Source organism: Aquarana catesbeiana, linkage group LG06 (genome assembly GCF_042186555.1).
Source record: "Aquarana catesbeiana isolate 2022-GZ linkage group LG06, ASM4218655v1, whole genome shotgun sequence".
Lineage (NCBI taxonomy): Eukaryota > Metazoa > Chordata > Amphibia > Anura > Ranidae > Aquarana > Aquarana catesbeiana.
Genome location: NC_133329.1, coordinates 408,062,600 through 408,089,672, shown reverse-complemented (window position 1 = coordinate 408,089,672; position 27,073 = coordinate 408,062,600). Strand labels below are relative to the sequence as shown.

General features: G+C 48.3%; 1 protein-coding gene across 1 annotated transcript in view; it reads right to left on the bottom strand.

Moving 5' to 3' along the window:
- The window catches only part of GLI2 (GLI family zinc finger 2), a 205,752-nt gene that overhangs the window by 26,822 nt on the left and 151,857 nt on the right, over positions 1–27,073 (bottom strand). Inside the window, exons 6-9 of the mRNA XM_073634468.1 lie at positions 16,413–16,614; positions 13,975–14,182; positions 7,749–7,859; positions 2,316–2,447 (exon numbers count right to left, since the gene is read on the bottom strand). Of these exons, the coding sequence (XP_073490569.1) occupies positions 2,316–2,447; positions 7,749–7,859; positions 13,975–14,182; positions 16,413–16,614 (653 nt within the window). The remainder of the gene's footprint in view (positions 1–2,315; positions 2,448–7,748; positions 7,860–13,974; positions 14,183–16,412; positions 16,615–27,073) is intronic.

Sequence of the window (27,073 nt, the reverse complement as noted above, 5' to 3'; positions counted from 1 at the left end):
TTTATCTTCTCATTATTATTGCCTTACAGAGACACACTAATGACAGCGTAACATTGCCTGTTAATTAGCGCTGTCTGGATGAATGGATTGGTTTACATGAAGAGCTGCACCAGAGTTTGCATCTATTTTTTTTTTTTTAAACACTTGAGGTGTGGAAGCAATCCTTCATAACCCTTACAATTATTTAATAGGATATTATTATTTAGGGCTCTAATTGGCTTAAAAAAAAAAAGGGGTGGGCACGGGGCGCAGAGCCCTGAGCCCACCCGGTCGTGTGACAATAGCAAATTAATATTCCCTGTTGTCTTCCTGATTCTCCTCCCGGCCAATCAGGAAGCAGTTCCTGGAATTTGATTGTCCGGGAGTCTTAGGACCCCCTTCCTGTTTGGCCGGGAGCGATGGCCCTGGAGCGAGGAGCTGTGCAGCGCATATCCATGTCTGCCTGATCTGCGTCCTTCCTAGGGTAAGGAGGTCTCTGATCGACGCTGCATTCCCGTCCGTCTCCTGTGGGGTGGGGGGATTAAAATCACTGCATTTCCGTCCATCTCCCATGGGGGGGATCAAGGAATTGCCGCACTCCCTTCCGTCTTGCACGGGGTGGGGGATGTAGATCACCTCATTCCCATTTGTATCCCGTGGGGTGGCAAAATGGGGATCGTCACATTCCCTTCCGTCTCCCGCAGGGTGGGGGGATGGGGATCGCCGCATTCCCGTCTGTCTCCCGCAGGGTGGGGGGATGGGGATCGCCGCATTCCGTCCGTCTTCCGCAGGGTGGGGGGATGGGGATCGCCGCATTCCCGTCTGTCTCCCCCAGGGTGGGTGGATGGGGATCGCCGCATTCCCGTCCGTCTTCCGCAGGGTGGGGGGATGGGGATCGCCGCATTCCCATCTGTCTCCCGCAGGGTGGGGGATGGGGATTGCCGCATTCCCATTTGTCTCCTGCGCATTCCCATTTGTCTCCTGCGCGCGCGCGGGGGGGGGGGGGGAAATCTACGCATCTCCTCCCGTCTCCCGCGGGGTGGGGGGATGGAAATCACCGCATTCCTGTCCGTCTCCCGCGGGGTGGGGGGATGGGGATCGCCGCATTCCCGTCTGTCTCCCGCAGGGTGGGGGGATGGGGATCGCCGCATTCCGTCCGTCTTCCGCAGGGTGGGGGGATGGGGATCGCCGCATTCCCGTCTGTCTCCCCCAGGGTGGGTGGATGGGGATCGCCGCATTCCCGTCCGTCTTCCGCAGGGTGGGGGGATGGGGATCGCCGCATTCCCATCTGTCTCCCGCAGGGTGGGGGATGGGGATCGCCGCATTCCCATTTGTCTCCTGCGCATTCCCATTTGTCTCCTGCGCGCGCGCGGGGGGGGGGGGGGGAAATCTACGCATCTCCTCCCGTCTCCCGCGGGGTGGGGGGATGGAAATCACCGCATTCCTGTCCGTCTCCCGCGGGGTGGGGGGATGGGGATCGGCACATTCCCATTCATCTCCCGTGGGGTGGGGGGATGGAAATCACCACATTCCTGTCTGTCTCCCGCTGGGGGGGGAAATCTCCGCATTCCCGTCGTCTCCTGCGAGGTGGGGGGATGGGGATCGCCGCATTCCTGTCTGTCTCCCGCGGGGTGGGGGGATGGGGATTGGCGCATTCCCATCCGTCTCCCGTGCGCACGGGGGGGTGTGTCAGAAATTGTCGCATCCCCGTCCGTCTCCCGCATGTCAGTGTGACTTCAGGTGCGACTTGGAAGACATCTGCGTGACTTTAAGCACAGATGTCTACACAAGTCGCACCTGAACCTGCAAGAAGTAGCGCAAGAACTACTTTCAAAATGGACGCGACTCTGGCGGAAGTGGAAGTTGTACCAATCTGATCGCTTCCATTACAGACAATAAGGTAGGACTTGTCACGTGATTTGAAACCATCAAATCGCATGACAAGTCACAATAGTGTGACCGGTGGGGGGTGGGGGGGCTAAAGCAACGAGACCAGGGGACGGACACGACAGCCAGGCACCCAGCATTTTATAAAAGGAGAATTTAGCGAGGGTGGGCTCCATATTTCTCTCGGTAGGGGGTTGTGTGGGATTTTTGCGTCGAATCTCGCGGCACGCTGAATCTACAACGCCGCGTCTCCCCCCCCTCCCCCCTCGCAGTTGGTCGGCGTACGCAGCGGTTTGTAAACAAGCGTCCAGCTATAATGAGCTCTGTGTTTGGGTGCCAGCACTTCTTAAAGCGAGGTGTCTTGGCAGCGCGCAGCTGGGGAGCAGAAGAGCCGTAAATAACGGCGAATGTCAATGGCTGAATTCACGGCCTGACAAGGAGGGACTCACATGGACGAGCTGCTCCTGGGTGTCGTACTCCTTGCTGCAGCTGTCCCAATGGCAGTTTGTCTCGTAGATGACCTCCGCTTCCTGCTTACACTCCTCTCTGTCCAGGTCTTCTTTCAGATCCGTCAGATGGTCCTGCCGGGGGGGAGAAGAGAAACAGTCAGATCCAGGTGGTGGGGAAAAACCGGGGGACCCCCCCCTCCCCCGGGCAGGTCTTAGGTCTGGATAGTGAGATATGAAAGTTAAAAACATTTTTTTTGCTAGAAAATTACTTAAAACCCACAAATATTATATAGATTTTTTTCTAACACCCTAGAGAATAAAACGACAGTCGTTGCAATACTTTCTCTCACACCGTACTTGCGCAGCGGTCTTACAAGCGCACTTTTTTTGGTGGAAAAAATACACTTTTTTAAATTAAAAAATAAGACAACAGTAAAGTTAGCCTGATTTTTTTTTTTTATATCGTGAAAGATGATGTAAGTAAATTGATACCCAAAATGTCACGCTTCAAAATTGCGCCCGCTCGTGGAATGGCGACAAACTTTTACCCTTAAAAATCTCCATAGGCGACGTTTAAAAAATTCTACAGGTTGCATGTTTTGAGTTACAGAGGAGGTCTAGGGATAGAATTATTGCTCTCGCTCTACCGATCGCGGCGATACCTCACATGTGTGGTTTGAACACCGTTTTCATATGCGGGCGCTACTCACGTAATGTGTTTGCTTCTGCATGCGAGCTCGGCGGAACGGGGCGCGCTTAAAATTGTTTTTTTTCTTATTTATTTTACCTTTTATTTTTTATTTTTACACTGTTCTTCTAAAAACAAAAAAAAAAAAATGGTGTCACTTTTATTCCTATTATAAGGAATGTAAACATCCCTTGTAATAGAAAAAAAGCATGACAGGACCTCTTAAATATGAGATCTGGGGGTCAAAAAGACCTCTGATCTCATATTTACACTAAAATGCAATAAAAAAAATAAAATAAAACATTTTGTCATTTAAAAAAAAAATTTAAAAAATGGCCCTTTAAGAGTTATGGGCGGAAGTGATGTTTTGACGTCGCTTCTGCCCTGCAATGATATGGAGACGGGTGGGGGCCATCTTCCCCTCACTCGTCTCTATGTCAGGCCAGAAGAAGGATCCGATCGCCTCCGCCCCTGCCGACGGCTCCGGTGAGCGGCGGAGGGCACTGGAGCGCGACGGGAGGAGGGGGCCCTCTCCCGCCACCGATAAAAGTGATCTCGCAGCGAATCCGCCGCAGAGACCACTTTTATCTTAAAGCGGACCACCTGCTGAAGAAGAGGATACCGGGGAGCTAGCTGCTGCCATAACAGCGATACCCCTCTTCAAAGTGACGTATAACGGCGGTGGGCGGTCCGGAAGTGGTTAAATATAACCTTTCCATTTTCATTCGATATCCTGTTTTAGATATGGAATGCTTTCTAGGCTATAAGGTGGCTGCATTTGTTTTTTGGGTTTTTTTTTTGGTTTTTCCTCCTTTATTTTATCTATTGATCTTGCACATTCAGTGTCTTGAAAAAGTATCCACCCCCCCCATGAAATTTCCCACATTTTGTCATATTACAACCAAAAACAGAACTGTATTTTATTGGGATTTTATGTGACAGACAAAGCTCAAACACACATGAGGGTGTGTCTATATATATATATATGGTCATGGCACATTGATCTCTCTCCCGGCACAGTGAAAGATCCGGTAAGAGGGAGAGGTTTCCCATCTCCCCGCTGCTATGCAGAGCGATAATGCTAATGTGCACTAGGTGATTAGGGTGTGCCCGGGCACATCCGGCACACCCTGTGCGCATGCCTACAGTGATGGACCAACACAAAGCGGCACATAATTGTGAAGTGGAAGGAAGATGATAAATGATACAAATAAATATGTGAAAAGTGTGTGTGGGGGGATTTGTATTCAGCCCCCTTTACTCTGATACCCCTAACTAAAATCTAGTGGAACCAATTGCCTTCAGAAGTCACCTAATTAGTAAATAGAGTCCACCTGTGTGTCATTTAATCTCAGTATAAATACAGCTGTTCTGTGAAGACATCAGAGGTTTGTTAGAGAACCTTAGTGAACAAACAGCATCATGAAGGCCAAGGAACACACCAGACAGGTCAGGGATAAAGTTGTGGAGAAGTATAAAGCAGGGTTAGGTTATAAAAAAAATCTCCCAAGCTTTGAACATCTCACGGAGCTCTGTTCAATCCATCATCAGAAAATGGAAAGAGTATGGCACAACTGCAAACCTACCAAGACATGGCCGTCCACCTAAACTGACCGGCCGGGCAAGAAGAGCATTCATCAGAGAAGAGCCAAGAGGTCCATGGTAACTCTGGAGGAGCTGCAGAGATCCACAGCTCAGGTGGGAGAATCTGTCCACAGGACAACTATTAGTCGTGTTCTCCACAAATCTGCCCTTTATGGAGGAGTGACAAGAAGAAAGACATTGGTGAAAGAAAGTCATAAGAAGTCCTGTTTGTAGTTTGTGAGAAGCCATGTGGAGGACACAGCAAACATGTGGAAGAAGGTGATCTGGTCAGATGAGACCAAAATTCAACTGTGTGGTGGAAAACTAACACTGCCCATCACCCTGAACACACCATCCCCACCGTGAAACATGGTGGTGGCAGCATCATGTGGTGAGGATGCTTTTCCTTAGCAGGGACAGGGAAGCTGGTCAGAGTTGATGGGAAGATGGATGGAGACAAATACAGGACAATCTTAGAAGAAAACCTGTTAGAGTCTGCAAAAGACTTGAGACTGGGGTGGAGGTTCACCTTCCAGCAGGACAACCACCCGAAACATACAGCCAGAGCTACAATGGAATGGTTTAGACCAGATGGCTTGCATCCGAGGGTACTTAGGGAACTCAGTCAAGTGATTGCCAGACCATTGTTCCTAATTTTTACAGACAGTCTATTGACTGGAATGGTACCAGCTGATTGGAGAAAAGCCAATGTAGCACCAATATTTAAAAAGGGCCCAAAATACATCCCTGGGAAATACAGACCAGTTAGCCTAACATCAATAGTATGTAAACTCTTGGAGGGGATGATAAGGAACTATATACAAGATTTTAGTAATGAGAACGGTATCATTAGCAGTAATCAGCATGGATTCATGAAGAATCGTTCTTGCCAAACCAATCTATTAACCTTCTATGAGGAGGTGAGTTGCCATCTAGATAAAGGAAGGCCCGTAGACGTGGTGTATCTGGATTCTGCAAAAGCATTTGACACAGTTCCCCATAAACGTTTACTGTACAAAATAAGGTCCGTTGGCATGGACCATAGGGTGAGTACCTGGATTAAAAACTGGCTACAAGGGCGAGTTCAGAGGGTGGTGATAAATGGGGAGTACTCGGAATGGTCAGGGGTGGGTAGTGGGGTCCCCCAGGGTTCTGTGCTGGGACCAATCCTATTTAATTTGTTCATAAACGATCTGGAGGATGGGATAAACAGTTCAATCTCTGTATTTACAGACGATACTAAGCTAAGCAGGACAATAACTTCTCCGCAGGATGTGGAAACCTTGCAAGAAGACCTGAACAAATTAATGGGGTGGGCGACTACAGTACATGGCAAATGAGGTTTAATGTAGAAAAATGTAAAATAATGCATTTGGGTGGCAAAAATCTGAATGCAATCTATAGACTGGGGGGAGAACCTCTGGGGGGATCTAGGATGGAAAAGGACCTGGGGGTCCTAGTAGATGATAGGCTCAGCAATGGCATGCAATGTCAAGCTGCTGCTAACAAAGCAAACAGAATATTGGCATTAAAAAGGGGATCAACTCCAGAGATAAAACGATAATTCTCCCGCTCTACAAGACTCTGGTCCGGCCGCACCTGGAGTATGCTGTCCAGTTCTGGGCACCAGTCCTCAGGAAGGATGTACTGGAAATGGAGCGAGTACAAAGAAGGGCAACAAAGCTAATAAAGGGTCTGGAGGATCTTAGTTATGAGGAAAGGTTGTGAGCACTGAACTTATTCTCTCTGGAGAAGAGACGCTTGAGAGGGGATATGATTTCAATATACAAATACTGTACTGGTGACCCCACAATAGGGAGAAAACTTTTTTGCAGAAGAGAGTTTAATAAGACTCGTGGCCACTCATTAAAATGAGAACAAAAGAGGTTTAACCTTAAACTACGTAGAGGGTTCTTTACTGTAAGAGCGGCAAGGATGTGGAATTCCCTTCCACAGGCGGTGGTCTCAACGAGGGGCATCAATAGTTTCAAGAAACTATTAGATAATCACCTGAATGACCGCAACATACAGGGATATACAATGTAATACTGACAAATAATCACACACATAGGTTGGACTTGATGGACTTGTGTCTTTTTTCAACCTCACCTACTAAGTAACTATGTAACTAAAGCATATTCATGTGTTAGAATGGCCCAGTCACAGTCCAGACCTAAATCACATTGAGAATCTGTGGCAAGACTTGAAAATTGCTGTTCACAGACGCTCTCCATCCAATCTGACAGAGCTTGAGATATTTTACAAAGAAGAATGGGCAGAAATGTCCTCTCTAGATGTGCAAAGCTGGTAGAGACATCCCCAAAAAGACTTGTAGAGAAAGGGGGGTTCTACAAAGTATTGACTCCGGGGGGCGCCATACAAATGCCCCCCCCCCACACTTTTCACATATTTATTTGTATCATTTATCATTTTCCTTCCACTTCACAATTATGTGTCACTTTGTGTTGGTCTATCACATAAAATCCCAATAAAATACATTTATGTTTTTGGTTGTAACGTGACAAAATGTGGGAAATCTCAAGGGGTATGAATACTTGTTCAAGGCACTGTAACACACTTCCTGTCCTACTATGACATCACTAAGGCCGGGGTCACATATAGGGGGTCCGGTGCCTCCCGGTTCTCAGATTCAGGTCAGAATTTGCGCCTGAACCGGACCCGAAGATGCACAGGACCCTTTGGGAACTCTGGATCGCGGTTGCCCCGGAATAGTGTTGTGTGAAGCGAATTGGAGGCAGGAAACTCGCATAGATGTGAACCCGGCCTGACCCAATGTACTGTATTCTATGGAGAGAGCCGCGGTTGTCACCCAGATTGGGCTTCAAACAGGTCTCCCTTTTTCATCTCCATTACATGGGGGGGGGGGGGGGGGGGGGGATTAGTAGTTTAAAGAAGGAAGATCTTTGTTTGTGCTTTTAGTTTAGCTGACAGGAACTGACAAAGATGCTGGATTTCTGGCAGGATCAACAGGTAGATTCTGTACTTGTTGAGAAATGTACTTGAAAAAAGGAATAGTGATGCAGCCACCCCATCTGAGGACAGCTATGCTACTATATGTTATGATTCTCTTTTGGGGTTTAGATATCCTTTAAATGTATTGGGGGGGGGGGGGGGAGGGGTTGGCGGTATTTTACACTTACCGGGGGGCTGGGAGAGTCTCTGATCTGCAACTCCTCCTCCGTCTTCACTTTAGTGCGCTTGTGGATGATCTGATTGACGGTGCTGGACACTGCCGACTCGCTGGATGGCTTCTATAGAACAAAAATCACCAACAATCTAAAACATCACAATGTAACAACCTTCCCTCCATCACAATGTAACAACCTTCCCTCCATCACAATGTAACAACCTTCCCTCCATCACAATGTAACAACCTTCCCTGAATCCCAATGTAACAATCTACCCTCCATCACAATGTAACAACAACCTTCCCTCCATCACAATGTAACAAATTTCCTGCATCACAATGTAACATCCTTCCCTCCATCACAATGTAACAATCTACCCTCCATCACAATGTAACAACCTTCCCTCCATCACAATGTAACAACCTTCCCTGCATCACAATGTAACAACCTTCCCTCCATCACAATGTAACAACCTTCCCTCCATCACAATGTAACAACCTTCCCTGCATCACAATGTAACAACCTTCCCTCCATCACAATGTAACAATCTACCCTCCATCACAATGTAACAACCTTCCCTCCATCACAATGTAACAACCTTCCCTGCATCACAATGTAACAACCTTCCCTCCATCACAATGTAACAACCTTCCCTCCATCACAATGTAACAACCTTCCCTCCATCACAATGTAACAACCTTCCCTGAATCCCAATGTAACAACCTTCCCTCCATCACAATGTAACAACCTCCCTCCATCACAATGTAACAACCTTCCCTCCATCACAATGTAACAACAACCTTCCCTCCATCACAATGTAACAACAACCTTCCCTCCATCACAATGTAACAATCTACCCTCCATCACAATATAACAACCTTCCCTCCGTCACAATGCAACAACCTTCCCTGCATCACAATGTAACAACCTTCCCTCCATCACAATGTAACAACAACCTTCCCTCCATCACAATGTAACAATCTACCCTCCATCACAATGTAACAACAACCTTCCCTCCATCACAATGCAACAACCTTCCCTCCACCACAATGTAACAACCTTCCCTCCATCACAATGTAACAACCTTCCCTCCATCACAATGTAACAACAACCTTCCCTCCATCACAATGTAACAACAACCTTCCCTCCATCACAATGTAACAATCTACCCTCCATCACAATATAACAACCTTCCCTCCGTCACAATGCAACAACCTTCCCTGCATCACAATGTAACAACCTTCCCTCCATCACAATGTAACAACAACCTTCCCTCCATCACAATGTAACAATCTACCCTCCATCACAATGTAACAACAACCTTCCCTCCATCACAATGCAACAACCTTCCCTCCACCACAATGTAACAACCTTCCCTCCATCACAATGTAACAACCTTCCCTGCATCACAATGTAACAACCTTCCCTCCATCACAATGTAACAACAACCTTCCCTCCATCACAATGTAACAATCTACCCTCCATCACAATGTAACAACAACCTTCCCTCCATCACAATGCAACAACCTTCCCTCCACCACAATGTAACAACCTTCCCTCCATCACAATGTAACAATCTACCCTCCATCACAATGTAACAACCTTCCCTCCATCACAATGTAACAACCTTCCCTGCATCACAATGTAACAACCTTCCCTCCATCACAATGTAACAACCTTCCCTCCATCACAATGTAACAATCTACCCTCCATCACAATGTAACAACCTTCCCTCCATCACAATGTAACAACAACCTTCCCTCCATCACAATGTAACAACCTTCCCTCCATCACAATGTAACAATCTACCCTCCATCACAATGTAACAACAACCTTCCCTCCATCACAATGCAACAACCTTCCCTCCATCACAATGTAACAACCTTCCCTCCATCACAATGTAACAACAACCTTCCCTCCATCACAATGTAACAATCTACCCTCCATCACAATGTAACAACCTTCCCTCCATCACAATGTAACAACAACCTTCCCTCCATCACAATGTAACAACAACCTTCCCTCCATCACAATGTAACAACAACCTTCCCTCCATCACAATGCAACAACCTTCCCTCCATCACAATGTAACAACCTTCCCTCCATCACAATGTAACAACCTTCCCTGCATCACAATGTAACAATCTACCCTCCATCACAATGTAACAATCTACCCTCCATCACAATGTAACAATCTACCCTCCATCACAATGTAACAATCTACCCTCCATCACAATGTAACAACCTTCCCTCCATCACAATGTAACAACCTTCCCTGCATCACAATGTAACAACCTTCCCTCCATCACAATGTAACAACCTTCCCTGCATCACAATGTAACAACCTTCCCTCCATCACAATGTAACAACCTTCCCTCCATCACAATGTAACAACCTTCCCTGCATCACAATGTAACAACCTTCCCTGCATCACAATGTAACAATCTACCCTCCATCACAATGTAACAATCTACCCTCCATCACAATGTAACAATCTACCCTCCATCACAATGTAACAATCTACCCTCCATCACAATGTAACAACCTTCCCTCCATCACAATGTAACAACCTTCCCTGCATCACAATGTAACAACCTTCCCTCCATCACAATGTAACAACCTTCCCTCCATCACAATGTAACAACCTTCCCTCCATCACAATGTAACAACAACCTTCCCTCCATCACAATGTAACAATCTACCCTCCATCACAATGTAACAACAACCTTCCCTCCATCACAATGTAACAACCTTCCCTCCATCACAATGTAACAACAACCTTCCCTCCATCACAATGTAACAACCTTCCCTCCATCACAATGTAACAACCTTCCCTCCATCACAATGTAACAACAACCTTCCCTCCATCACAATGTAACAACCTTCCCTCCATCACAATGCAACAACCTTCCCTCCATCACAATGTAACAACCTTCCCTCCATCACAATGTAACAATCTACCCTCCATCACAATGTAACAATCTACCCTCCATCACAATGTAACAACAACCTTCCCTCCATCACAATGTAACAACCTTCCCTCCATCACAATGTAACAACCTTCCCTCCATCACAATGTAACAACCTTCCCTCCATCACAATGTAACAATCTACCCTCCATCACAATATAACAACCTTCCCTCCATCACAATGTAACAACCTTCCCTGCATCACAATGTAACAACAACCTTCCCTCCATCACAATGTAACAACCTTCCCTCCATCACAATGTAACAACCTTCCCTCGCATATTTAAACACACCCGTAAAGTGGGCGTGATTTGGGCTTGCCCACCCCAGCAAGTGGGCCAATGAAATGTGACCTGTGGGTGGAGTTACCAGTGTCCGGGGACCATGTCATTGGTAAGTATGTCCCTGTGATGGTAGGATTCAGTGTATTCATTTTTTTGTTTTATTTCACAGAACTTTTTTTATATTTCTATCCAAATTTATACAGGCCAAGCTGTCTAGTAAAAGTGACAGTTCCAGGGATCGGGACAAACCATATAATGCCCTGTACACACGATTGGACATTCCGACAACAAAATCCTAGGATTTTTTTCCGACGGATGTTGGCTCAAACTTGTCTTGCATACACACGGTCGCACAAAGTTGCCGGAAAATCCGATCGTTCTGAACGCGGTGACGTAAAACACGTACGTCGGGCCCAATTTTTTTTTTTTTGTATAATGTGAAAGATGATGTTACGCTGAGTAAATAGATACCGAACACGTCCGGCTTTAAAATTGCACACACTCGTGGAATTGTGACAAACTACGGTACATAAAAATCTCCCTAGGCAACGCTTTAAAAAAATGTTCACGGTTACGAGTTCCAGAGGAGGTCTGGCGCTGGAATTATTGCTCTCGCTCTAACGATCGCGGCGATACCTCACATGTGTGGTTTGAACACCTTTAAGGCTCCAGTAAACTGGAAGTCGTCATGACGTCATGACGCCGTGACGTCACTTCCGGGTTACTAGATCCCAGACCCAATCTAAGCCGATTCCGGCTTTGCTCGGGTTTCAGGCCAGCCAACGGAAGTTCCGGCTGATCGCTCGGGCCTCCTGGCCGCTTCGTTTGCTATCACGCCAAAGCCGACCGTCGGCTCTAAAAACACAGCACTGGGGTGATGCCTGCAGCTGCATATCATCCTGGTACAACCCCTTGAAGCAGAATGACGTACAGGTACAGGATTTTGCGGCAAGTGGTTAATTTACATTTTTTTTTTTTTTTATCTGGGTATGACATAAAAATTTTAAATGGCAAAGAAAAGGTAAATAAAATAAAGTTTATGTTATAAAAGCATCTAAAATACTGAAAATGATCATCATAACCATAGAGGCAGATCCAATTAGCACCAAATATGATATAAGAAGTCGACATGTGCGGTTTGTTTCGTTCCAAATTAAAATTCGGACTCATTTGTGTTTTTCAGGAAATTCGGATATATCCGAATTAAAATAGTTCCGAATTTAAATGAATCCGAAAAAAAATAACAATTCAGACGAAACGCGAATCATTTTCGAATGGTTTTCAAATTCGAATCGTTTTCAAAATAGAATAGAAAAAAAAATTAAATTATTAAATCAAATTTTAATAATTTTCAAATTCGAATTAGAAAACTTTTCGAATTTGAATAGTTTTCCAATTTCCAAAGAAAATAAATTATTATTTTTTTCTATTCTATTCCTTTATTTTCTATTCTATTTTATTCTCTTTGGAAATTGGAAAACTATTTAAATTCGAAAAAGTTTTCGAATTCGAATTTGAAAACTATTCGAATTTAATTTAATAATTAAAAAAAAAAAAAAAAAAAAAAAAAACATTTCTATTCTATTTTGAAAACTATTCAAATTTATTTTAATAATTAAAAACATTTTTTTTCTCTATTCTTTTCCTTTATTTTCTATTCTATTTTATTTTAATTGGAAATTTTTCAAATTCGAAAACTTCTAAATTGATTCGAAAACTTTTCGAATCAATCCGAATTCGAAAAATTAGAAAAGGAATAAACTAAACGAATTTCCGAAAACTAATTCAACTAATTTAATTAAACAAATTTATGTAAATAACTAATTGAAACAAAACAAATTTTTTCGTTCTGCACATGTCTAATAAGAATGACCTTCCTATTAAACTTTTATTAAATGCTAATTAGATTGACCCCTACAGTTATAACGATCGTTTCCAGTGTATTACACGTTTTCTCATAGGTCTCACTTTTGAGACAGAGAAATAAATGGAGGACACAGATCCCCAATCCTTTCTTTGCAGCCTCAGCTGCACTGCAATTGAATGAACAAGAGGCACTCTGTACAGAGGCTTCCTGTTTGTTCACAAAATGAAGCCTAATAAACACAATTTACTAGGCTTCAATTATGAATGAACACAGGAGTCATCAGTACTGGAACCAAATTCCCTGTGGCTCTACCTGCAGCAGCTAAAAGCCGGTGGGAGAGAGAGGAAGTAGAGCTGGATGTTCTACCTGCAGGGTAGCCACAGGGGGGAATCAGATTCCGAGACCCTTGATGTCTCAGTTTTAAGACAGAGAAAGGAATTGAGGACACAGATCCCCAATCCTTTTTTGCAGCCTCAGCTTCATTGCAACTGACTGAACAGGAAGAGCTCTGTGCAGAGGCTTCCTGTTTATTCACAGACTGAAGCCTTGTAGACAGTTTACTAGGCTTCAGTTATGAATGAACACAGGAGCGATCGGTACTAAAAAACAAATTCCCTGTGACTCTCCCTGTAGCAGCTGAAAGCGAGTAGGAGGGAGAGGAGGAAGAGGAGGAGGAGCTGGATGTTCTGGCTGCAGGGCAGCCACAGGGGGTTCAGATTCAGGGACTGACCCCGCTCCTCCAATTACCCCCCTCTTGCTTGTCAAGTGCCCAAGCCCCCCTGCTGAACTGATGGGGCCCCAGCCCCGCACAGGAGGGCCATTTGCCGTGCCTGATGAAGAGGCAGTGTGAATCCCCGAAACGCGTCGGTTTTTGACTAATTGTAAAAAAGAACCTCTTACTGAACTTGTTCTCATCTTGTGGCATTCTCATCCTTTTAATGTAGTGCAGATTACTCTGGGGACTTTCCGGCCCCTCCCCCGTTGATGGAGAGCTGCTTCTAAAGGTTGGACCCTTATCTTGTATCTTGGGGTCCAGCGCCACTACACTCCTCCTGTCACGTCTTGTACTTTTGGAAGCCATTGGTGAAGGACAAATGCAGAAACGTAATTTCTCTTACCTGGTTGGCGCTGTTTGCTGAGCTGCCGTTACTTGCTGGCGCTGGAGCTGGGCTGGCGGTGGAGAGGGATCCGGGCTGACGCGATGTAAACGTGGGAGACGGGTGGATGAGCGGGGCGTGTCCAAAGGTGGAGCTCAGACTCCGCTGCTGGCTGAGCAGTTGCTGGTACGCCATGGGGTTGATGGGGTGGGGGAAGGTAAATGCTGGGCTGTAATACACACAGTGCCAGTCACCAAACCGTGAACATCTACGACCCGTCCAATCGAAAACGATCATTTATCATTGCATTTCCCCCCAAATGTCCTCATTTCATGTTTTTCCCAAAGTGCACCTGTCATCGGATATAAATGCAGCATGCTGAGTAATGTGTCAGCGTCCCCCTTCCAGGTATTTATTACCTCTCCCAGAGAGTGGTGGTGGGGATAGGGGTGACATCAGTGACAGTGGTGGGGATAGGGATGACATCAGTGGTGGTGGGAGGGATAGGGATGACATCAGTGGCAGTGATGGGGATAGGGATGACATCACTGGCGGTGGGGGTGGGGATAGGGATGACATCAGTGGTGGTGGGGGTGGGGATAGGGATGACATCAGTTGTGGTGGTGGGAGGGATAGGGATGACATCAGTGGCAGTGATGGGGATAGGGATGACATCACTGGCGGTGGGGGTGGGGATAGGGATGACATCAGTGGTGGTGGGGGTGGGGATAGGGATGACATCAGTGGTGGTGGTGGGAGGGATAGGGGTGACATCAGTGGCAGTGGTGGTGGGGATAGGGATGACATCAATGGCGGTGGTGGGAGGGATAGGGATGACATCGGTGGTGGGGATAGGGATGACATCAGTGGCAGTGATGGGGATAGGAATGACATCAGTGGCGGTGGGGATAGGGATGACATCAGTGGCGGTGGGAGGGATAGGGATGACATTAGTGGCGGTGGTGGGAGGGATAGGGATGACATCAGTGGCGGTGGTGGTGGGGATAGGGATGACATCAGTGGTGGTGGTGGGGATAGGGATGACCTCAGTGGCGGTGGGGATAGGGATGACATCAGTGGTGGTTGTGGTGGGGATAGGGATGACATCAGTGGCGGCGGTGGGGATAGGGATGACATCAGTGGCGGTGGTGGGGATAGGGATGACATCAGTGGCAGTGATGGGGATAGAGATGACATCAGTGGCGGTGGTGGGGATAGGGATGATATCAGTGGCGGTGGTGGGGATAGGGATGACATCAGTGGCGGGGATAGGGATGACATCAGTGGTGGTGGTGGGGATAGGGATGACATCAGTGGCGGTGGTGGGGATAGGGGTGACATCAGTGGCGGTTGTGGGAGGGATAGGGATGACATCAGTGGCGGTGGTGGGGATAGGGGTGACATCAGTGGTGGTGGTGGGAGGTATAGGGGTGACATCAGTGGCGGTGGTGGGAGGGATAGGGATGACATCAGTGGCAGTGGTGGGAGGGATAGGGATTACATTAGTGGCAGTGGTGGGAGGGATAGGGATGACATTAGTGGCGGTGGTGGGAGGGATAGGGATGACATTAGTGGCGGTGGTGGTGGGGATAGGGATGACATCAGTGGCAGTGATTACATTAGTGGCAGTGGTGGGAGGGATAGGGATGACATTAGTGGCGGTGGTGGGAGGGATAGGGATGACATTAGTGGCGGTGGTGGGAGGGATAGGGATGACATTAGTGGCGGTGGTGGTGGGGATAGGGATGACATCAGTGGCAGTGATGGGGATAGGGATGACATCAGTGGTGGTGGGAGGGATAAGGATGACATTAGTGGTAGTGGTGGGAGGGATAGGGATGACATCAGTGGCAGTGGTGGGAGGGATAGGGATGACATCAGTGGCAGTGGTGGGAGGGATAGGGGTGACATCAGTGGCGGTGGTGGGAGGGATAGGGGTGACATCAGTGGCGGTGGTGGGAGGGATAGGGATGACATCAGTGGCAGTGGTGGGAGGGATAGGGATGACATTAGTGGCAGTGGGGATATTCACAGTGTAACACCCACATGTGATGCTGAGCCTACATGATTGGAAGAACTGATGCCCAAAGAATGAAAGGGGCGGGCCAGGGACAATCAGGGAGGAGTTATGCAAATATCAAACTGCCTTGATGGGTGGTTGTCAGTCTGGAGAAGGACAATCAGCTGTTGGAGGAAAGGACGTCCCCCCAGCCAGGAAATGAGGGCGGGGCTCCATCTGACTGACTGCAGCTTGTAATGCACATTGTGAGAAGCTCACAGTGTGCGGTGAAATCAGAGGAGGCCATTTCAGTCCAGGAGAGGAGCCGGTACAACTGTGTGAGACTGAAGGGGAGGCCGGAGTTCTGCTTTAATTATCAGCAATTAGAGATGTTCCTGCCCCATCCGGACCACATTGATGCTTTACAAAGTTTTAGAAGTCTTGTCTCCAATGTACCTACCTGATGGCCCCAGCAGATAGGTGGCCGTAGGACCCGCTAGCGGCGGAGCTGCTTCTGGAATTATTGATGTACGCCACCAGGGAGTTGGGCGAGGTGCGGATCATAGTCTGCAGGTCGATGCTGGCGTCCGACAACGGCGAGATGGATAACGCCCGCTTGCGGTTCAATCTTGGCGTGAGCCGGGGGCTGGAGAATCGCGACACTGAATATCAATAGAAAGAGAGAAAACAGCAACTAAAGATCAGATAATACACAACGCAAAGCAACAGAAAATATATTTTATTTGTGCAACCCGGGGGGGAGGGGGGGGAATTCTGGGACTTGTAGTTCTATAGCTGACGGGAAGTCAACATAAGGAGTCTAAATCCTGAAAGAAGAAATCTCACGTCCATTTTTATTAATGTGTGCCAACTTTATGGGCGGGTCGCACCCAGACCACACCTCTAAATTTGAAAGGACCGCCCACTTGCTAACCCAATCCTGGCAATGAATTACTGCACATACAGTTGAAGCTGTGATCCCAGGACATGGTCCGGGACCGGGACCAGATCTAGAGGGTGCTGGGGTGGCCTGTGCCCCCCTCCTACCCATATTTCAGTTGTGCCCCCCCCCGGTCTCTGAGAATGCATCCACTGATCCAAGAGGCATGGAGGCAACTGATGTAAGGGGGCACTGTGATGCAGACAGCTGATGCATGGTGGCAAACTGATGGGGTCGGTTGATGTAAGGGGGGCTCATTATTATTATTATGCAGGATTTATATAGCGCCAGCAGTGTATGCAGCACTTTACAATAAAAAGGGGGACAGCACAATTTACAATACAGTTCAATACAGAAGGAATAGAAGGGCCCTGCTCATGGAGATTACAATCTACAGGGGGCACTCTGATGAGGACAACTGATGTAAGGGGGCACTCTGATGAGGACAACTGATGTAAGGGGGCACTCTGATGAGGACAACTGATGTAAGGGGGCACTCTGATGAGGACAACTGATGTAAGGGGGCACTCTGATGAGGACAACTGATGTAAGGGGACACTCTGATGAGGACAACTGATGTAAGGGGGCACTCTGATGGGGACAACTGATGTAAGGGGGCACTCTGATGGGGACAACTGATGTAAGGGACACTCTGATGGTGACAACTGATGTAAGGGGACACTCTGAAGGGGCAATTGATATAAAGGGGACTCTGATACAGACAGTTGATGTAAGGCGGCACACTGATGGGGTCAGTTGATGTAAGGGGGAACTCTGATGGGGTCAGTTGATGTAAAGGGGCACTCTGATGGGGTCAGTTGATGTAAGGGGGCACTCTGATGGGGTCAGTTGATGTAAGGGGGCACTCTGATGGGGTCAGTTGATGTAAGGGGGCACTCTGATGCCAACAATTGATGTAAGGGGGCACTTTGATGGGGACAGTTCAATACAGAAGGAATAGGAGGGCCCTGCTCATGGAGATTACAATCTACAGGGGGCACTCTGATGAGGACAACTGATGTAAAGGGAACTCTGATGCAGACAGTTAATGTAAGGGGGCACTCCAATGAGGACAACTGATGTAAGGGGGCACTCTGATAGGGACAACTGATGTAAGGGGGCACTCTGATGAGGACAACTGATGTAAGGGGGCACTCTGATGGGGACAACTGATGTAAGGGGACACTATGATGAGGACAACTGATGTAAGGGGGCACTCTGATGAGGACAACTGATGTAAGGGGGCACTCTGATGAGGACAACTGATGTAAGGGGACACTCTGATGAGGACAACTGATGTAAGGGGACACTCTGATGAGGACAACTGATGTAAGGGGACACTCTGATGAGGACAACTGATGTAAGGGGACACTCTGATGAGGACAACTGATGTAAGGGGGCACTCTGATGCAGACAGTTAATGTAAGGGGACACTATGATGAGGACAACTGATGTAAGGGGGCACTCTGATGAGGACAACTGATGTAAGGGGGCACTCTGATGAGGACAACTGATGTAAGGGGACACTCTGATGAGGACAACTGATGTAAGGGGGCACTCTGATGAGGACAACTGATGTAAGGGGACACTCTGATGAGGACAACTGATGTAAGGGGACACTCTGATGAGGACAACTGATGTAAGGGGGCACTCTGATGAGGACAACTGATGTAAGGGGGCACTCTGATGAGGACAACTGATGTAAGGGGGCACTCTGATGAGGACAACTGATGTAAGGGGACACTCTGATGAGGACAACTGATGTAAGGGGGCACTCTGATGAGGACAACTGATGTAAGGGGGCACTCTGATGGGGACAACTGATGTAAGGGACACTCTGATGGTGACAACTGATGTAAGGGGACACTCTGAAGGGGCAATTGATATAAAGGGGACTCTGATACAGACAGTTGATGTAAGGCGGCACACTGATGGGGTCAGTTGATGTAAGGGGGAACTCTGATGGGGTCAGTTGATGCAAGGGGGCACTCTGATGGGGTCAGTTGATGTAAGGGGGCACTCTGATGTGGTCAGTTGATGTAAGGGGGCACTCTGATGGGGTCAGTTGATGTAAGGGGGCACTCTGATGGGGTCAGTTGATGTAAGGGGGCACTCTGATGCCAACAATTGATGTAAGGGGGCACTTTGATGGGGACAGTTCAATACAGAAGGAATAGAAGGGCCCTGCTCATGGAGATTACAATCTACAGGGGGCACTCTGATGAGGACAACTGATGTAAAGGGAACTCTGATGCAGACAGTTAATGTAAGGGGGCACTCCAATGAGGACAACTGATGTAAGGGGGCACTCTGATAGGGACAACTGATGTAAGGGGGCACTCTGATGAGGACAACTGATGTAAGGGGGCACTCTGATGGGGACAACTGATGTAAGGGGACACTATGATGAGGACAACTGATGTAAGGGGGCACTCTGATGAGGACAACTGATGTAAGGGGGCACTCTGATGAGGACAACTGATGTAAGGGGACACTCTGATGAGGACAACTGATGTAAGGGGGCACTCTGATGAGGACAACTGATGTAAGGGGACACTCTGATGAGGACAACTGATGTAAGGGGACACTCTGATGAGGACAACTGATGTAAGGGGGCACTCTGATGCAGACAGTTAATGTAAGGGGACACTATGATGAGGACAACTGATGTAAGGGGGCACTCTGATGAGGACAACTGATGTAAGGGGGCACTCTGATGAGGACAACTGATGTAAGGGGACACTCTGATGAGGACAACTGATGTAAGGGGGCACTCTGATGGTGACAACTGATGTAAGGGGACACTCTGAAGGGGCAATTGATATAAAGGGGACTCTGATACAGACAGTTGATGTAAGGCGGCACACTGATGGGGTCAGTTGATGTAAGGGGGAACTCTGATGGGGTCAGTTGATGTAAGGGGGCACTCTGATGGGGTCAGTTGATGTAAGGGGGCACTCTGATGTGGTCAGTTGATGTAAGGGGGCACTCTGATGGGGTCAGTTGATGTAAGGGGGCACTCTGATGGGGTCAGTTGATGTAAGGGGGCACTCTGATGGGGTCAGTTGATGTAAGGGGGCACTCTGATGCCAACAATTGATGTAAGGGGGCACTTTGATGGGGACAGTTCAATACAGAAGGAATAGGAGGGCCCTGCTCATGGAGATTACAATCTACAGGGGGCACTCTGATGAGGACAACTGATGTAAAGGGAACTCTGATGCAGACAGTTAATGTAAGGGGGCACTCCAATGAGGACAACTGATGTAAGGGGGCACTCTGATAGGGACAACTGATGTAAGGGGGCACTCTGATGAGGACAACTGATGTAAGGGGGCACTCTGATGGGGACAACTGATGTAAGGGGACACTATGATGAGGACAACTGATGTAAGGGGGCACTCTGATGAGGACAACTGATGTAAGGGGGCACTCTGATGAGGACAACTGATGTAAGGGGACACTCTGATGAGGACAACTGATGTAAGGGGACACTCTGATGAGGACAACTGATGTAAGGGGACACTCTGATGAGGACAACTGATGTAAGGGGGCACTCTGATGAGGACAACTGATGTAAGGGGGCACTCTGATGAGGACAACTGATGTAAGGGGGCACTCTGATGAGGACAACTGATGTAAGGGGACACTCTGATGAGGACAACTGATGTAAGGGGACACTCTGATGAGGACAACTGATGTAAGGGGGCACTCTGATGGGGACAACTGATGTAAGGGACACTCTGATGGTGACAACTGATGTAAGGGGACACTCTGAAGGGGCAATTGATATAAAGGGGACTATGATACAGACAGTTGATGTAAGGCGGCACACTGATGGGGTCAGTTGATGTAAGGGGGAACTCTGATGGGGTCAGTTGATGTAAGGGGGCACTCTGATGGGGTCAGTTGATGTAAGGGGGCACTCTGATGTGGTCAGTTGATGTAAGGGGGCACTCTGATGGGGTCAGTTGATGTAAGGGGGCACTCTGATGGGGTCAGTTGATGTAAGGGGGCACTCTGATGGGGTCAGTTGATGTAAGGGGGCACTCTGATGCCAACAATTGATGTAAGGGGGCACTTTGATGGGGACAGTTCAATACAGAAGGAATAGGAGGGCCCTGCTCATGGAGATTACAATCTACAGGGGGCACTCTGATGAGGACAACTGATGTAAAGGGAACTCTGATGCAGACAGTTAATGTAAGGGGGCACTCCAATGAGGACAACTGATGTAAGGGGGCACTCTGATAGGGACAACTGATGTAAGGGGGCACTCTGATGAGGACAACTGATGTAAGGGGGCACTCTGATGGGGACAACTGATGTAAGGGGACACTATGATGAGGACAACTGATGTAAGGGGGCACTTTGATGAGGACAACTGATGTAAGGGGGCACTCTGATGAGGACAACTGATGTAAGGGGACACTCTGATTAGGACAACTGATGTAAGGGGGCACTCTGATGAGGACAACTGATGTAAGGGGACACTCTGATGAGGACAACTGATGTAAGGGGGCACTCTGATGCAGACAGTTAATGTAAGGGGACACTATGATGAGGACAACTGATGTAAGGGGGCACTCTGATGAGGACAACTGATGTAAGGGGGCACTCTGATGAGGACAACTGATGTAAGGGGACACTCTGATGAGGACAACTGATGTAAGGGGGCACTCTGATGAGGACAACTGATGTAAGGGGACACTCTGATGAGGACAACTGATGTAAGGGGACACTCTGATGAGGACAACTGATGTAAGGGGACACTCTGATGAGGACAACTGATGTAAGGGTGCACTCTGATGAGGACAACTGATGTAAGGGGGCACTCTGATGAGGACAACTGATGTAAGGGGACACTCTGATGAGGACAACTGATGTAAGGGGGCACTCTGATGAGGACAACTGATGTAAGGGGGCACTCTGATGAGGACAACTGATGTAAGGGGACACTCTGATGAGGACAACTGATGTAAGGGGACACTCTGATGAGGACAACTGATGTAAGGGGACACTCTGATGAGGACAACTGATGTAAGGGGGCACTCTGATGAGGACAACTGATGTAAGGGGGCACTCTGATGAGGACAACTGATGTAAGGAGACACTCTGATGAGGACAACTGATGTAAGGGGGCACTCTGATGAGGACAACTGATGTAAGGAGGCACTCTGATGAGGACAACTGATGTAAGGGGGCACTCTGATGGGGACAACTGATGTAAGGGGGCACTCTGATGGGGACAACTGATGTAAGGGGGCACTCTGATGAGGACAACTGATGTAAGGGGACACTCTGATGAGGACAACTGATGTAAGGGGGCACTCTGATGAGGACAACTGATGTAAGGGGGCACTCTGATGAGGACAACTGATGTAAGGGGACACTCTGATGAGGACAACTGATGTAAGGGGACACTCTGATGAGGACAACTGATGTAAGGGGGCACTCTGATGAGGACAACTGATGTAAGGGGGCACTCTGATGGGGACAACTGATGTAAGGGACACTCTGATGGTGACAACTGATGTAAGGGGACACTCTGAAGGGGCAATTGATATAAAGGGGACTCTGATACAGACAGTTGATGTAAGGCGGCACACTGATGGGGTCAGTTGATGTAAGGGGGAACTCTGATGGGGTCAGTTGATGTAAGGGGGCACTCTGATGGGGTCAGTTGATGTAAGGGGGCACTCTGATGTGGTCAGTTGATGTAAGGGGGCACTCTGATGGGGTCAGTTGATGTAAGGGGGCACTCTGATGGGGTCAGTTGATGTAAGGGGGCACTCTGATGGGGTCAGTTGATGTAAGGGGGCACTCTGATGCCAACAATTGATGTAAGGGGGCACTTTGATGGGGACTCTAATGGGGTCAATTGTTGTAAGTGGGACTCTGATGAAGACAAAGCGATGGATGGGGGCACTCTCATGTGGACCCCGTATGTAAGGAGGAACTCTGATAGGGACTCCTCATATAAGGAGGTGCAGGTTCTGTTTAATTATCCTAATCTAATGACAGCCAAAAGGGCCAAGGGCTGCTAAGCTGCACTATATTACATTGTTTCTTGGGTTTTCAATACGCTTTACTCATAAGAATCCACACACACAATCCACTCTCTATAAAACCAGACTGCCAAACTTCATAACCCCACCCCCCACCCCCGTCTATTTGTTTCCTCACCATACGGCACAATGGAGAGCGGGGGACGTAATGACTGCTCTGTTAGCTTGTAATGAACATGGAGAATTTTGCTTCTGTGGCTATAATTACCTGGCCCGGCATGAAAAATGACGCGAGATTTGGAAGCAAACTATTTCAATGTGTTTCTCCTGCTCTCCCTCCATTCGCTGGCGAAAGCAGGACATCGCTGGCAGCCATATTTATCTCTGTTAGGCTCTCACCCCTGGGGAGGCCGCGTTATTAATGTGCCACTTCCCCTGATAAATTATTAAAAGCAAAAGGAAAAAACTTTGTGCTCGTTTCTTTTCCTCCTCTCGTTGGCGGTGATTTATGTCGCTCCCGAGTGTTCACAGAGCGGCTCCGTTACCGGTGTACAGGGAGGCCATGGGGGGCACGTCACGGTGCTGACCAAATCCGGTATAGCGAGAGAAGGTTGATAAGCGCAGAACTCAGTGGCGGCCTGTCCATAGGGGACACACGGGCGCTGCCCCCCCCCCCCACCCAGCAGTCACAAAAAAATTAAAACATTTTTTTTTTTAAAAAAGGCCCCTTTAAAAAAAAAAATAGAATCAAATGTTCTTTAAGTGCACTGTGTTCGGGTGCCGGACACAGTGCACTATGGGAAGTGCCACGTCAATGCAATCATGAGATTGCAGACGAGGCGCTTCATTTGCAGGCTTTTGACCTGCTTTGTGGCGCATTCCAAAGTGCCGAACAGCTTTGTTCTTCTAGTTAACTGCAGTGGTTACTTCCGGTTTCCATATGCTGGTGGTGAACCGGATGTGACGTCGGCAGCTCCGTGGAACGCGCGGCCCGAGCGGAGCTGCCTGTAAGGTAAGTAAGACTCACTCAGTCAGCACTCAGAACGCTGTATGTAAAACGAAAATAACCTTACCCCAATATATCTGCCTCTCACAGAGGACTGCACTTTACCAAACAAAGTATAATGATCTTTTTTTAAATATTCCTGGCAGGCTGGCAACAATAGCTCTTGTTGTTTGGACAGGTGTTCTAAGGGCAATGCTGTGGGCTTTACCAACAAGTTCCCAGTCAGACTGAGGCTGCATTTGATGGGCACAGTGGCTGCATTTGATGGGGCACAGTGGGAGCATTTGATGGGCACAGTGGCTGCCTTTGATGGGCACAGTGGCTGCGTTTGATGGCACAGTGGCTGCGTTTGATGGCACAGTGGCTGTGTTTGATGGTACAATGGCGGCAATTGATGGCACAGTGGCTGCGTTTGATGGCACAGTGGCTGTGCTTGATGGTACAGTGGCGGCAATTGATGGGCACAGTGGCTGCATTTGATGGGCACAGTGGCTGCGTTTGATGGTACAGTGATGGCAATTGATGGGCACAGTGGCTGCGTTTGATGGCTGTGCTTGATGGTACAGTGGCGGCAATTGATGGGCACAGTGGCTGCATTTGATGGGCACAGTGGCTGCGTTTGATGGTACAGTGATGGCAATTGATGGGTACAGTGGCTGCGTTTGATGGCACAGTGGCTGCGCTTGATGGGCACAGTGGCGGCAATTGATGGGCACAGTGGCTGTGCTTGATGGTACAGTGGCGGCAATTGATGGGCACAGTGGCGGCAATTGATGGGCACAGTGGCTGTGCTTGATGGTACAGTGGCGGCAATTGATGGCCACAGTGGCTGCGTTTGATGGGCACAGTGGCTGCATTTGATGGGCACAGTGGCTGCGTTTGATGGGCACAGTGGCTGCGTTTGATGGCCACAGTGGCTACGTTTGATGGCCACAGTGGCTACGTTTGATGGGCACAGTGGCTGCGTTTGATGGTACAGTGGCGGCAATTGATGGGCACAGTGGCTGCGTTTGATGGTACAATGGCGGAAATTGATGGCACAGTGGCTGCGTTTGATGAAACAGTGGCTGCGTTTGATGGTACAGTGATGGCAATTGATGGGCACAGTGGCTGCGTTTGATGGGCACAGTGGCTGCGCTTGATGGGCACAGTGGCTGCGCTTGATGGGCACAGTGGCTGCGCTTGATGGGCACAGTGGTGGCAATTGATGGGCACAGTGGCTATGTTTGATGGTACAGTGGCAGCAATTGATGGTACAGTGGTTGTGATTGATGGTACAATGGTGGAAATTGATGGCACAGTGGCTGCATTTGATGGCACAGTGGCTGCGTTTGATGGGCACAGTGGCTGCGTTTGATGGGAACAGTGGCTGCGTTTGATGGGAACAGTGGCTGCGTTTGATGACACCGTGGTGGCAATTGATGGGCACAGTGGCTGCGTTTGATGGGCACAGTGGCTGCGTTTGATGGGCACAGTGGTTGCGATTGATGGTACAATGGCGGAAATTGATGGCACAGTGGCTGCATTTGATGGCCACAGTGGCTGCGTTTGATGGGCACAGTGGCTGCGTTTGATGGGAACAGTGGCTGCGTTTGATGACACCGTGGCGGCAATTGATGGGCACAGTGGCTGCGTTTGATGGGCACAGTGGTTGCGATTGATGGTACAGTGGCTGCGTTTGATGGTACAGTGGCTGCGTTTGATGGGCACAGTGGCTGCGTTTGATGGTACAGTGGCGGCAATTGATGGGCACAGTGGTTGCGATTGATGGTACAGTGAGGCTGCAATTGATGGGGGTTTTTTTCAGAATTTTTCAGTTTGTTTGCGCCCCCCAAGAAATTTTGAGCACCAGCTTCCACTGGCAGAACTACAAAAGCATAGAAAACCAAAAATATGACGAGGAAGTCATCAGGAGATTAAGAATCCAAAAATTGCAACATTGTAGACTTCCTACTTCACACTCAGACTACATCCACATCTTGGATCCACAGTGTTGGATGAACGCGCTTTTTTTTTTTTTGCACATTTTTGTGCTACACACATTCATTTAAATGTACTGCCCTACACACGAAAATGTACCAAAGAAGCTCATGTACTATTTTGGGCATGAAATTAGAGTAAGCCATTTTAATGCAGGAGAGTAGCCAAGCCAACGGAAGGGGAGGCCCAGAGTTCAGTATATAGGAAAGATTTTCTCGTACAATCGCTCCTTTCTGCCGTCTTCGTGAAAGTAACACAAAAACAATCCCTGACACCTAACACGTTGTTCCTTTCACTTGCGCGGAACTGACATTCCTCAGTGTTTGGTCCAAAAGAATTCCCCCGCAGACTATTCCTGGAGCGGAGTTTAAAAATCATTTGGGATACTTAGCCTTGTCAGAATGCTTTATAGACCGGTCCGCCTTCGCTGGGCCGCGTCCACCATCGCCGACCGCGCCAGCAAAACTCAGGAAACGCGAACGTCACTTTTTGAGCGCGACTCCCTGAGAACGGCGAGATCCTTCACCCCCCCGAAGCCCCGAGGTCAGAGGGATGGGGACAGGCCCGGGCAGGAACGTCTCGGTGAAGGATTCCGGCAGATTAGAAGGGATTAGGACATCCGCAGAGAACCCGAAACCAGGAGGCGTCCCACGTCGGGGAGCGATCCGCGGGCCTCTGAGATCACATTTTCCATCTGCTCCTCTGGATTTGGGGATTTAATAACCAGGACCGTGATGTTATTGTAAATAATGATTTATATGACAATTAATGTAAACCGTGGAACAATCTGCCTGCTTGGCGAGAACGCACCGCGAACACGTGACGGATGAGTAAAAGTATCCTTAAAGGAGAGGTCATGTGAGGCCTCCAAGAGTTACTTCAGGCAAAAACACATCAGGGAAATCCAGGGCTGAGCTGGAAACCTTGTTGCAGTACAAGGGGGTTCTGTTGGAAATCGGGGGGCCCCGTACATTCTACCTGACAGGGCCCTCCCCAGCCTGGATGTGTAGATGCAGGTGTAGGACCCCGAACATGGCTCAAGCTGCATGAACAAACCACTCAAATGGTGCTTTGGTGAAATATCAGGGGTCACTGATGTTTCACTTTTAAGCAGTGCCGTCCATTAGGAGCGCAAGGCCCCCTAATCTACATTCAGGGCGCCGGACACATAAATTCCAATGAGGCGG